The sequence below is a fragment of the Aspergillus undulatus genome, assembly GCF_047715775.1.
Source record: "Aspergillus undulatus strain CBS 261.88 unplaced genomic scaffold BDV17scaffold_69, whole genome shotgun sequence".
Classification (NCBI taxonomy): Eukaryota; Fungi; Ascomycota; class Eurotiomycetes; order Eurotiales; family Aspergillaceae; genus Aspergillus; species Aspergillus undulatus.
This window is the reverse complement of record NW_027396673.1, coordinates 1-12,626: the sequence shown is the minus strand read 5'-3', so window position 1 is coordinate 12,626 and position 12,626 is coordinate 1. Positions and strand designations below refer to the sequence as shown.

At 48.6% G+C, this 12,626-nt stretch overlaps 3 protein-coding genes across 3 annotated transcripts; 2 read left to right on the top strand and 1 right to left on the bottom strand.

Annotated features, from left to right (window-relative positions):
* The first annotated feature begins 863 nt into the window (after positions 1-863).
* Positions 864-1,270, top strand: BDV17DRAFT_274658 (uncharacterized protein). Its single transcript, XM_073759150.1, has one exon. It carries the CDS (start codon positions 914-916, stop codon positions 1,151-1,153), a length of 240 nt encoding a protein of 79 aa, XP_073611181.1. The 5' UTR covers positions 864-913; the 3' UTR covers positions 1,154-1,270.
* A 4,394-nt stretch (positions 1,271-5,664) lies between these two features.
* abcB (putative ABC multidrug transporter) lies at positions 5,665-11,175 on the bottom strand (the record flags this gene model as incomplete). The annotated part of the gene is made up of 15 exons (XM_073764169.1): positions 5,665-6,149; positions 6,216-6,611; positions 6,678-6,758; positions 6,823-7,441; positions 7,499-7,614; positions 7,661-7,732; positions 7,792-7,915; positions 7,964-8,305; positions 8,361-8,523; positions 8,582-9,369; positions 9,421-9,654; positions 9,727-10,006; positions 10,061-10,287; positions 10,334-10,877; positions 10,951-11,175. The coding sequence occupies 15 exons, from the start codon at positions 11,173-11,175 to the stop codon at positions 5,888-5,890; spliced, it is 4,473 nt and encodes a 1,490-aa protein (XP_073611180.1). The 3' UTR covers positions 5,665-5,887.
* A 1,059-nt stretch (positions 11,176-12,234) lies between these two features.
* Positions 12,235-12,461, top strand: BDV17DRAFT_274624 (uncharacterized protein; the record flags this gene model as incomplete). Its single annotated transcript, XM_073759149.1, has 1 exon — positions 12,235-12,461. One exon carries the CDS (start codon positions 12,238-12,240, stop codon positions 12,400-12,402), a length of 165 nt encoding a protein of 54 aa, XP_073611179.1. The 3' UTR covers positions 12,403-12,461.
* Positions 12,462-12,626: the final 165 nt, after the last annotated feature.

Genomic DNA, 12,626 nt, shown 5'->3' with positions numbered 1-12,626 from the left:
CAGCCGAAAGAGCGAGTGCTCTACGAACAGCGCTTGAAGACAGAATCAAATATTGATTAACACAACATGACTGAGGAGTGAAGGAAGGAGGCACTCTACTTGCTTCCCCTTGCTGCCTACTCTTCGCTTCAGTGTTACCTTTGCTGTGGAGTTTCCATCATTCCTTTCTGTTCATAGTCGCTACTCTACTTTTCTCACGCCATTCCCATCTTCCAATTTACAAATACCTTGCTTTCATGATTCATCAAGATGGCGGTTACCATGTACTATGAGTTGTGAGAGCCTTTTTCTGACCAAGATCTGGAGGAATTGGATGGAAATACAGAAAAGTCCAATTTGGCCACTGGACATCTTTTCTCGCATCATAGATGCTCTCGAGTTTTCCAGTTCTTCTCCTGAGGCAAAGCTTTATAAACCGCTTGTCCTTATCCGCAAAACACTGAGACATGTGTCTTCCAAAACGCCTTCCTCGCCTTGTTCTTCCGGTCGATTTTGGCCGATCTAGATTACAACGATAGATCTTTATCAGAGTTCTTCGACTGTTTGGCACACTTTGAGTAGTGTGAACAGACCATGGCCGAGCTCAAGGAAGCAGTACACATGTTCGCGATAACTCTGCTGGATAACTTCTTTATACCATGTATGTTCTAATAACCCTTCTGAACAGTGAGGAACTTACTCTCCTTTATCAAAGCCTTGGGTTGGAAGCCCGTAAACAGGTACGTTACCACATTGAGTCTAGCGGCTGGCCGGTCGTTGATACCGCTTTCAGACAGATACACCGTTGACCTACCGCATACTCTCCATATTTAACCACGACGCCGTCAATTCTATCAGCGATAACGACATCGACCCCCAGGGCACTGCGATCTCACTCACTAGAGATAATAATTGCCTTTTTAGGCAGTTCGAGATGGTATTTGATGCAAACAAGGAACCCGCGGGATATCATATTCATGGCCTGGGCATTAATTGGATCAAGCCTGTAGACCGGGTACTGTTTACCCCAGATGAGATAGAGTCAGTCTCTTCAGATCTTCTGGCCATCCATCGTGCAATCGTAACTATTCTTTATCTTTCTGGAGCTGGTCTATACATCGAAGACCTACTCCGTGAGAATGAAGAAATAGGAGACGGGGAAGACTTGTCGTAAGACGGCCGAAATCGCATTGGTGGTTAGGGTCTTTACAATCTCATGGCTTGCGAGGCTGCTTGGTGAAGGTCGATATCAGTTGCTTTGATCTCTCAGACCATGCACGAGGGTTCCGCGAGGGAGATGAGAAGATGAGATGGCTTGGGAGAGATATTCTGTGGGGACGACTACCTACTCAGCGGACAGGAAGGAAATAAATTACTCGCATTTTCCGCACTAGAAATGCATACAGTACGTCAATGCAACCCAGCCTTATTCTAAGAGAAAATGCTTGCTGCAGAAATATTCACTGGATTATATTCCACGGGGGTATGGATAGTCGGTCTAAGTAATTTCAGGGAATCGAGGTTGAATTGTCTCAAACACGGTATCTATCTACTGTATTCAGTTTGTAGCGGCACTGCTCTGTCAGGCTGTCAGCTGGTCCATGCATGAGGTAGATACGTAGTTGGCCGTTTCCTTGTCCCGGCAGACGACAGCTAGTTACACTTCCGAGAGAAGGACCTGCCGGCAGACCAATCTTAATTCTCCATTTGGCCTTTCTGCATCAACTGGCCTTTTTAAGTACCATGAAAGCGAAGTCTGATACAACAAGAAGAGCTATAACCATAAGCCACGGCTTCCCTAACCAAAGCGGAAAACGTTCCAGATTCCCGTCTCGATGCCCCAGAATGAGTAATATATCAGCCTTCCATCTTCAGCGAGATAATTCTTGTCGGGATTAGAATACCCTTCCAGCGTATAAACTGTCTTCACCCTCCGCGCATTGCCTGCATTGGAGGGAGCGTAAAGTCCGCTAGTTTGCCGAGTACATAACAAGGGCAAAATTTCGGATCATAGACGTCATTTGGCTCTCCTGATTTGAAGCGCACCACTGCCTCCGCTGTCTGGCGTAATAGCCGATCGTTCGTTGGGATGAGAGGACCTCCACGCTTCTTGTGAAAGCGTTGTTTCCGTTCATCGTCGTCACTCACGTAGTAGCGCTCTTAGCACCCTATTATGGCCGTCATACAGAATGGATCAATACCAAGAAGCCTCCAGCGTCCCCTATCCGGAGACAGAGTGGGAGGCAATGGGGCCATCAGAACATCAGTGCATAAGAGGGTAAAGCCGGCAGCGCCTGGGACTTGAGCATAGCGCTGGTGAATGAACTGCTTGTGAGTGCGTAGTATACGCTCTGTCCCAGGGTAAGAGGTTAACCAGGTAAAAAGCGCCAGCTGATTCGTCGGTGGGTGAGTCAAGATATCTCCCAATTTAAGGCAGGGCTGTTCTATAATTCAAACTAATGTTCTAGTATCCCCTGCTATAATATTTACTCCAAGTGCACCAGTACCATTGTGTATCTTGGCACTCTCGTGGGAAAGTTGGACTATCAGCTCAGTGCCAGTCACGGTCCGAATGACTTTGGAAAATATACCACCATACGGAGCTCCTACCCGTGTCTCTTATGTTAAATTAGCCAAAAGTCAATCAGGATATAGCACATTAGACTGGTACTGCCTCTGCTGCGTCCGGAAGTCGTACGCCTCCAGCATGTATTTTTTTGGGCATTCCATGTCCCAGTGTACACCCGCGACTCTCCAAGCAGGTACGGCATGGCCCTGTTGGTTCTTCCAGTTTCTTCTCTCTCTAACTAGAATGACCACCTGGAATGTTTGTGATTGGTCGACCTCGGTCGAACACTAAGTGGCCGTTCTTGTCTTTGTCGTCAATACATATACAAGGAAAAAAGCAGCTCTTTGTGCATGCCATCTCTCAGACACTACAAAGGGCTCATTTTGTCTCGAGCAGAGCCTGTGGGGAAACCAATACATGGCAACATAGACCCTTGTGTCCTTTATTTATTCACCTGGGAATAAAGACGTCTCTTTATTCTAGTCGGGGACCTGGAGCGCCAGGCGTCCTATTCATAAAGAATCCATGTGGGCGTGTTAGAGATGGCCTTTCTACGGTAGAATAAATATAGTAATATTTATTCATGAATCTAACTTTAATTATAGGGCTTATTATATTCCTTTGGTTAGTGCAATAGAGCAGGTTCTTTCAGTTCTGGGACTGCTGAGTTTTTGAGTCGTGTAGGATAACAATTGCAAACTGGAAGCCGACTCTCTATAGTTCTTGGTCTCGCTAGAATACGACCTCGTTATGGTCATAAACGTCCGGTTTAGTGTTGTCGTTGTCGGCGCCGTTGAGTGCCTCCCATGCAGCAGGGTGAAAGACAGTAATCTCCTCGGGGGCCTGAAGGAAGAAATACACAGAGTTGACTTCATTAGCTACGCTGCTCATGATTTTGCGCTATCTGTAGTTTTCGGGCGCGTGGATAGAGGCAGGTAAGGCTACATTGACTAGATCGTACAGAGCTCCCATACCGCTGATGTAGAGTCTCAAGGAACAAATGGTTCCGACAGTCTCGACACTACCAGACGCTCCATAGTTTGCCGATGGCAGCGAGGCGCGGAACCGGGAAGTATCGAGCTCTGGGGAAGAACACGCGGTAGATGGTGATGCTGCTGAACAGGCCAGAGAGGTAGCAGGCGGTCCATTGGAATGTTCTAGCCAATGTACATGTACCTGCAATAATGGCTACAACAGCCGCATGGACAATCATCACGCTGTGGGCACGGAGATGCCATTCACCTCGAATACATATGAGATGGGCTAGGACTCCAAGCGCCGTGGCTCCGAAGGTCTCTTCCCATGTCATGCTGTCTGGTAAGTGCTCGAGGAGGGAAAGATGTCACTTCAACAGTGGAAGAAGAATGCTCGCTCTATGGCTCTTGTACTGACCGGTCCTGTATGTGGACGTACGCCAGCGCCAGGATCTGTTGCGCTCTGGACGCATCATTTAAACCAGTTGAGTACGTGAAGAGCTACAGTAATTCGTCGGTCTATTCGGAACCGGCACTGCGCGTCGGTGTGGCCGTTCAAGGATTTGAGGCTCTTTATGCGTCGCACAAGCTCTGATACACGCTTGTCACGGAGAACTGTCCCACCGTGGACTGGCAGGTGGGTATACGCAGGGCGTCGCGATTCGGGCTGGCCGCTGATCAGGTTCTTGAGTTGGAGGTTGTCACTGCGGATAGTCGAATCCTGACTGTCTCGCCAGATTTGGAACACAATGCTGATTTGTTCTGGGCTCTTGGTGGTGGGGGTGGTGGGACATTTTGGTGTCGTGCTTAGTATGGTTGTTAGGCTCTATCCGAAGATTGAGACTGCGTCTGGTATGTTGGACTTTATGGGGTCGATGAGAGTCTCGAGTGTTGAGCGGGAGCCGTTTTGGAAGGCGCTTAGGACTTTCCTCGTCGATACACTGCCGCTGCTTAATGCTGGCAGCGTGGCGGTTTGGTATCTAACCCCCGACTCGGACTCGGGCGCTCTGACCTTCGGCGTTGCGCCTGTTGTTCTCCCTGGGGGACAGTGGAGGCAGCTACAGAGGTATCTGACCTCGACGCTCGATACGCTCCAGAAACACAATATGTCTTGCAGTAAGTACGTAGTCTCCTACCTGTGACATCTATTTAATCCACAGTGGTGGCGATAACCACGATCAACCAAGTATTTTAGCTATGATATGTGCTCAATTTCCCCCCTAGTAATGATGAATCTTTCCATCTGAATAAATTGCTCCGTTTCATTGGACGATGATATAGAAAAGAGACAGACGATAAGCAGATAATCACTCCTCCTATATCCGCGAGTTACATTGCTCTCCAGATATAGTAGAGCCTGGGACAATGGGCCACGTCAACTATGACACTCCAGTAAGTAAGATAAACCACCAGTGGAGCAGATGCCAGAATATCAGCACTGACTTCGGATTCAAAAATCTTAGTGAGGAAGGAATATACCTATAGGTAGCTGCACGTGAAATAGGTAGCTAGGTTCCTTTGCCGCAACCGCGAGTCCTTTGAGGTTACCATTATCATTACTACTGTAGGTAAATCTCACTAGATAGTACCCAGAATACCACCTCCTGCCTCATCTTTACTAGTACCAGTACGATATGTCGACGACCTCATTAGGAACTGCTACGTGTGGACGCGGGGGGGGGGGGGGGGGGGGGGAAGGGCAGGGCAATGCGATGTAAGCGATCCATGGTCACATTGTAACTGCAGGCTAGATGTCAGTAACTTTAATTCCCTTCCATCTTTCCCTGACGTGGCAGTGATCCTTCCGCCACCGACGTCGGGATCAATCTTGTCTCCAGCCAGCTCGGAAATTCAAAGGCCGAGGGAGCGAATGGCGCTCATCAGCTGGTAACCTTGGAAACATCCATGTCAGCCGGAATCCCAGTCCCCAGCCCGAGCGGCGCGGATAGACTTCGATGCGCTAGGATGAGCTGGAACCTGCAGGTAGGCAATCGAGCTGATTCCCGAGCTTCAGGGTCTCGGCAAATGTTGCTCCTTGTGGCGGCTTACTCTTCTGTTGGCGTTTGCTAAAGTAGGGTCCAGTAAGCAAGGCTCCGGAGAGAAACTGGGCCCCCGCTGTAAGATTTGCTGCGGTGGGCTACTATATACGGCGACGATGTGTACAGGTCAGGGACAGATTTTATTAATCCAGCGAGATTGACAAGACGGAAGGATTAGATATTAACAGGAAGGTAATGAGTGGAACGATGTAGAGTATACTCCACTCAGGAAAAAGAAAGAAAGCGAGCGAAGTCGTAGTTCGCAGATGCCTGCATAATCCACAAGGGAAAAGAAAATTTGGAAACAAAAAGAAGGCAAGCAAAATCTATTGTACCACCTCATGTTCAGTCTCATCCCCATTCTCATCCAATCGAAGCCCGGCATAATACAGTTTTCTGAACTGTGACCCATCCTCAACCAAAAGGTCGTACGGCACGCCGGTCTCAACGATCCGGCCTTCTTCGAGCACAATCACTTTGTCGTAGTCGAGGATGGACTCGAGCTTGTGCGCGACTGTAAGAACAGTATGGGAGGAGAACTTCTCGCGAATGACGCGCTGCATGATTTCGTCCGTTTTGGCGTCGACACTGGACGAAGCAAGTGGTTAGATCTCTTAAATTGAAGGGACCGAGTGATAAGGCGATTGGACTTACTTGCTCGTAGCCTCATCCAGAACAAGAATATTCCCAGGCCGAAGAATGGCCCTAGCTAAGCAGAAGAGTTGCTTTTGGCCGTGGGAGAGATGCAGATCATCAATGTCAGCGTCCAGGCCGCCGTTGTCGAGGACTTTCGTATGTAAATTCACAGCTCGCAGGGCGCTTAGGGTTGCCTTATCTGATGCTGTGCTTGAGCCCAGGGTGCTGGTGGCCGTGGGGTTGGCATTGAGTCGGACACTTCCTTTAATCAAGAGAGGGCTTTGGGAGACGCCGTTGAGGCGGGCGCGGATCTCTTGACGGGGAAGTCTGGTGAGGTCGAGCCCGTCAATGGTGATGGTGCCGCTGCTCAGGTCTATCATTCGAAAAAGGCTCATGGCAAGGGAGGTTTTGCCGCTGTCGGATTTGGTCAGTTAATACAAAGATTGGATAGAGGTAGAATATACGGAGATGAGCACCTACCTTCCTGTTCTGCCGCAGATAGCGATCTTTTCGCCTGCATTGATTGAGAGGCATAAATCTTTAAGAATGGGCTCCGAATCTCTGTGTATGAATGTAGATAAGTATCTCACCACATATTGGGAACTTCAGTTGTTTTAGGGCGTACCTATACTCCGCGCACAAAGATTTGAACTCGATATGGCCCTGGGCCGGCCAGCCTGGGGGAACCGAATCGCTCTCCGTAGGTAGATCCTCAGATTGTACAGTCTCAGTGAATGACTTGACACGCTGTATCGACCCAATGTGAGTTTCGAGGTTAGTCCAGAAAGTCACAAGGAGCTTGATGCTTTGACTGAACATGATGACATTCAGCAGTGCAACTCCGACGTAGCCTGCACTAATCTCTCCTCGAAGCACAACGACCAGAATGATAAGCAAAACAGCGATACCGGCCACCACCAAGTCAAGGGTAAGCGTGAGCCAGCGCTGAACAGCATACAGGAGGTAGAACGGCCTTTGGGAGCGATCAAGAAGCTGGTAGTGTTTCTCCTGTAGTGATTGCTGCCACCCAAATGCGCGTAAACTGACCAGGCCACTTAGAGAGTCAGTGAAATGGGAGTACAGTGGAGCTTTTGCTTCGAGATCTAAGAATCGTAGTTGCCTCGAGGTCCGAAGGTATATCTTCTGGATGGCGTAGACAATCAAAAGAACAAAAGGGAAGGAGATCGCCGCGTATTTTGAGGCGACACCCATGAAGACCATCTGGCAGAGGCAGAGAACAAATGCTATTGTACGAGTACGTAAGAATGAAGAGCCGGAATCGCACAGAACAGAAGGCTTACTGGCATATGTGTTAATCGCTGCGATTGGAAGTTCCATGTCGATAAGCTGCAGATCCTGGCTGAATCTGTTGAGGATGGTGCCACTATCTGCAGCAGAGAAGAACAGCATCGGAGCACTACCTTGATCAGTACATATCATAATAGAGGTTGAGAGACACTCACCTTAAGATCGTGCTCAATAGCTGCCTGTGAAAAACTTCACCCGACTTTGGTACCATCCTGATGATCATTTGCCTGTATTTGCATTAGCTCGAGCCAACGAAGCACGAAGAGGGTGAGTTAGGGCCACAAACCAGGTACCAGCAAGTAGACATAGCATTCCCACAACACACAGCATTGCGTATATTCCCAGGTAGTACTCTGTGTGTTCGCCTGGGTTGGCTTCGTTGGAGCTCGCCCACCACTTAACCCAGATGCCTTACAGAAGTTAGAACTATACCTTCGAGGAAGGACAAGGCGACTCACTCGGAAAGGATAGGCAGAATACAAAGCCTGCGATAGCCACGGCAAAGAATATTGTCGGCAGCCACCCAATAGATCGAATGTAATACAAGTAGACGGCTATGTCGCCCTCGCCCCTGTAGTTCTCGGGTTCTGTATCTGAGTGTTTGTCAACTGAGTATCTTTCAGCGTCGGACGCCTCTGAGTTTTCCTTTATACCAATCTTGGTATCCGTTTCGGGACGGTCCAGTGCGAAACTAGAGATATAGCCCCCTGCTGAATCGAGAGCGGCGAAGCTGCCCTGTTCGGCGATGTATCCATGCTTGTCGAGGACGATGACATGGTCAGCAAAAGGCACCCGCTTGACTGTTCAAATTAGTGTTAGCAAGAAAGCAATTATCGCTTGGAGCGGGTGACTTGCCTGAAGACGATGCAAACAAAACTGTCGCATTAATCAAACGCAAGAGGCCATAGTCTCCGAACAAGTGATGGAAAATATGATTCTCGGTCTCTGCATCCAGACTACTGAAAACATCATCAAAGATGACGAGGTCCTTTCTGGCATACACTGCTCTTGCAATTGCCTACAGACGTAAAAGAGTGAGCCGCGGTCACAGAAAAGGAAGGGTATTTGGTACGTACGATACGCTGACTTTGGCCCCCGCTGAGGGAGATACCCTTGCTCCCAATGACAGTATCATCCCCACGGGGCAGTTGCTCAAAGTCCGTGGTCAAAGCACAGGCGTTGGTAACGGAGTGATACCATTCCCTGTCGAACGTAGACATGGCAACAATACATTCTCGTATGGACGCATTCATGTGCCAAGGTGACTGGTCACAAAAGGCCACACTCTCCGTTGCTAGCTGAACGCTACCGCTCTGAACTGTAACTTCTCCGAGAATAGCTTTCAGAAGGGTCGATTTTCCGCAGCCGGATGGCCCAACTAGCATCGCAAACATTCCTGATGAAATGGTCATAGTCACATTTTGCACGGATGGATCTTTGTCCGTGCTCCACCCGAAGGATCCATTGTGAACGGCAATCATATGGTAAGGAAGCGACGAAGTTGAGCCTTTGGAGAATTGCGAAAAGGAGCTTGATTCGCTGAATGCGAACTCCGAGTCTGTAACAGAAACAAGCTTCTTGGATGGCCCAAAAGGGTTATAAGGGCGTGCAAGGACCTTGTCTCTGGAGTCGATGTGGCTTTCCTTCTCCAGAAAGACCTGTATTCTCGCAAAAGAGCCAACCGAACCAGCAAATGCCATCAAAGCCATAACGAGCGACAAAAGTGGGTCTGCTAAGAGACCGAAAAGCGATAAAGCAGTAAACACTGTTGTTGTGTCCAGGGCCGAATCGTCATCTTGATTATGTGCAATCCCCACAAAAGCTCCAAATGCGAATATAGGTGCAAACATCCGAGTCAACCAAGCTGAGTTGATAGGTTAGTGCCAGCGAAGCGTTATGTGGAGTAATAACTAACCAAAAGCCATATTCCAAACCAAAAGCTTCCTGAATCTCCTTGATATTCCCAATTCGTCTGTTCGCAGACCATGAACGAACTTCATGAAAAAAGGCTGAAGCCCAAGCATCTTGATTCCCTTCATGGACCCTAGCATTGAAGAGGTGGCGGAAATGCGCCTCTCGATAGCTTCAAGCCATAAAGCTTGCCTTGCTACTACCAAGGCCATGGCGCCCATACACCCTAGCAAAGCCACTATAATACGACATCAAATTAGCAGGTTCTTGAAAATGCGAAAGAGGTAAAGAGAGAGGATCCACAACTCACCGAGCGACACGCCCACTGGAACCAAGCATGCTATACCTAGCTCCCTCTCCAGGAGAAAAATGGCCAAAGCAATTTCAGCAACGTTCGCCCACATTTCGTGCAAGGTTTGCCAGCCCTGAACAATTCGTTCAATGTCTGCGCTCATGAGAGTAACCGACTCAGCTGGATCGGCATCATTGAGACTCAATGTACATGCTTTCTCGTATATCATTGATACGATAGCCCCTCTGACCATTGTTATTGCGCGGTAAGTCTGATGTTGTTGCTGTCCCATTGTGACCTAGGAGCCTGGTGTTAGTATGACTGATGGAGATCTTAGCGGCAACGGACTCACGCCTAATCCCACGTAGACGAGGATATATGCCCCAATCAATCCATAACCAATGTTATTCGTTGCACTGCTGACTGGCTCCGTTGAGAAGGATAGTGATCTATGCAGTAAAAGAGGTTGACAGAAATTCAGAGCGACGAGGAGGGCTCGGGGAGGTATTGCTGCGCAAATCGGCCATTTGAAGGTTTTCAGTGTTAAGACAAGCAGGGTGTTTGGGCTTCTCTGAGCAACTGACGTTTGTTAAAAACAAAACTCGAGCGATTCACGGAATGTTACCTTTGTTCCAAGCAGTTTCCAGTACCGAGTGCAGGCGCCTTGAAGATAGCTGCTTGTCGAGGACGAACAGATCGTCCACAACGAGAGACTGCGAGAGCCCTTGCCGAAACAACGGATTCAGCCACCAGAAGAATGTCCTGTTGAATAATCCCCCGGTGGCCTCTGGTGGATAAGCCCTGTATTCATCGAGGAGGATCGACCTTTTCTCTGTGGACTCGAGCAAAATTAGGACAAGTTTAAGCACAACGGTGACGGAAGTCAGCGCGGCAATTGTTTCGCTAGTTCCTCCGGCTTCTCGAAGCCACAGCGTTCTCGTCTTTGCTATATCGAAAAGGACAGTGACGAAAAGGTAACCGGTAAGGACGAAGGATGGCGGAGTTGAAAAGTTGTGTTCGGCGTAGGAGAGGAGAGCGAGAAGGAAGGAAGCGGGGATGAAGACCGCGTTGACCGCGACGGACGCGTCAGTTCGAAAGGTCGAGGACGAGGAGCGCGCCCATAGCACCGTCAAGCCCAGCTGCAAGAATCCCAAGCAAATCCACAAAGACTGCTCGAGTGAAGTACCCGGTTAGTAACTAGTACTTGAAGATATCGAAAAGAAAATATGAGGTTGTACTCACACTTTTGGCATATTCTAGCGTCGATGGCACTACTTTGCGAGGCTTTTGGAGCAGATGCCATACCCGCCATGGTAAGATCAGTGCTATGATTGCCAAAGGTAAAATTCCTAGAATCACCTCTTCGAATAGGAGGGAAAAGTCAAAACCCCCTCGACAAAATGAAGGAACAGGGCGTATAGAGTTGTCAGCCTGCTGGCATAGGGAAATAGGCGATTGAAACGCCATCACTGCCTTCTACAGTTGCCTGCCATGAGCAACGTATATTATTCAGGCACGTAATGATACCTTATAGCGTGAGAACTCCTGGGGATATTTTGGAGCCTCGGATGGTATTCCCTGCTTTGCATACCTTATAGCGTGAGAACTCCTGGGGATATTTTGGAGCCTCGGATGGTATTCCCTGCTTTGCATATTAATTTCTTTGCTTTTTCCAACGTCCCAATGGGGCGCGAGTTGAAGGTATTCGATCAAAGGACCCACGTTTTTGCCAAACATACGTTGAAGGCGTTTGTCTCTGGGTGTAGATGGCGAAGACGGACTATAATACGTTTCCCAGCACCTAACAAGGCACTACCTAGGTACGGAGCATAAGAGGGTAGGCACTTGATGTAGTCCCGGGGCTGTGATGCCGAGTGCAGCGAATGAAGAGGAACGGCTCACGGCCTAGACTGTATATTGTCATAATAAGGAGAAGTGCGCCATCGTTTGCCCAATTAGTCTGAGTCCTTGACAATGTTCATACATCAAGGACAGGGCTTGGGAGGAAGAGTACATCAATACATGGAATATCAAAATCAGCTCGCTCCGCTGACCTGCTCATTGGTTCCGTTCTAGAACCTTACAGACGAGGTGGTTTCAGCCTGAAGCTGCGAGAATATGACCTCCAAGTGGCAATAACTCCTGACCCCTCGCATACAAAGTGTGACGGTTGAGTGACTCGAGCAAATCCTCGACCAACACGAGGAGATATGTTGTGTAACCCCAGGGCCATAGGTTGCATTCGCCGAATTGAACGAATCGGTGGGATCTCGCGGATCGCTTGAAATTTCCGGTATATGTGAGTGTGTTCTGGATCTTGACTTTTGGGCCACTGGCGCTGCGGCGCTAGGAACGCAAGGTCAGCGCTTGCAATAGTCTGACGGGAACTAGAGCCACATTCCCGAATCCTCGGTCTCCACCTCAGCTTTTGATGCTTGTGCTGCTAGGTGGCTTGGTATAGGGCGGAGGTTGCCGGCTGCTCTTCGCACTGCTTTGGTCAAGGGACGCAGTGAGTCGATCACGTTCACAATGAGGCACGTTCACAATGAGGCAGATCATCTATATTGGCAGTATAAGTTGTTATACAATTTCATGACGCGCGTGATTGCCCGATTACAAACGTCGATGGCCACAAGCCTGCTGGCGGGCTGTTTGGCAACGATCATTTCCGCAGAGTCTGATAGGCCGTGGTGAGTGGTTACCCTATTGGTTCTAAGCGCTTTGATCCTTGTCGCCAATGCAGCTAGAATTGCAATTCTAGATTCGTTTTGTCATATAATCCTGCGAGTTTTTTTGTCAACTGACAGTGCTTTTTTTTTTTTTTTTTTTTTTTTTTTTTTTTTTTTTTTTTTTTTTTTTTTTTTTTTTTTTTTTTTTTTTTTTTTTTTGGGGGGTTTGCAAAGACTGAGCACAAAATT

What these genes read in the sequence shown, in the direction of transcription:
- BDV17DRAFT_274658 (XM_073759150.1), top strand. Translation starts at nt 914, where the DNA reads ATGGTATTTGATGCAAACAAGGAACCCGCGGGATATCATATTCATGGC.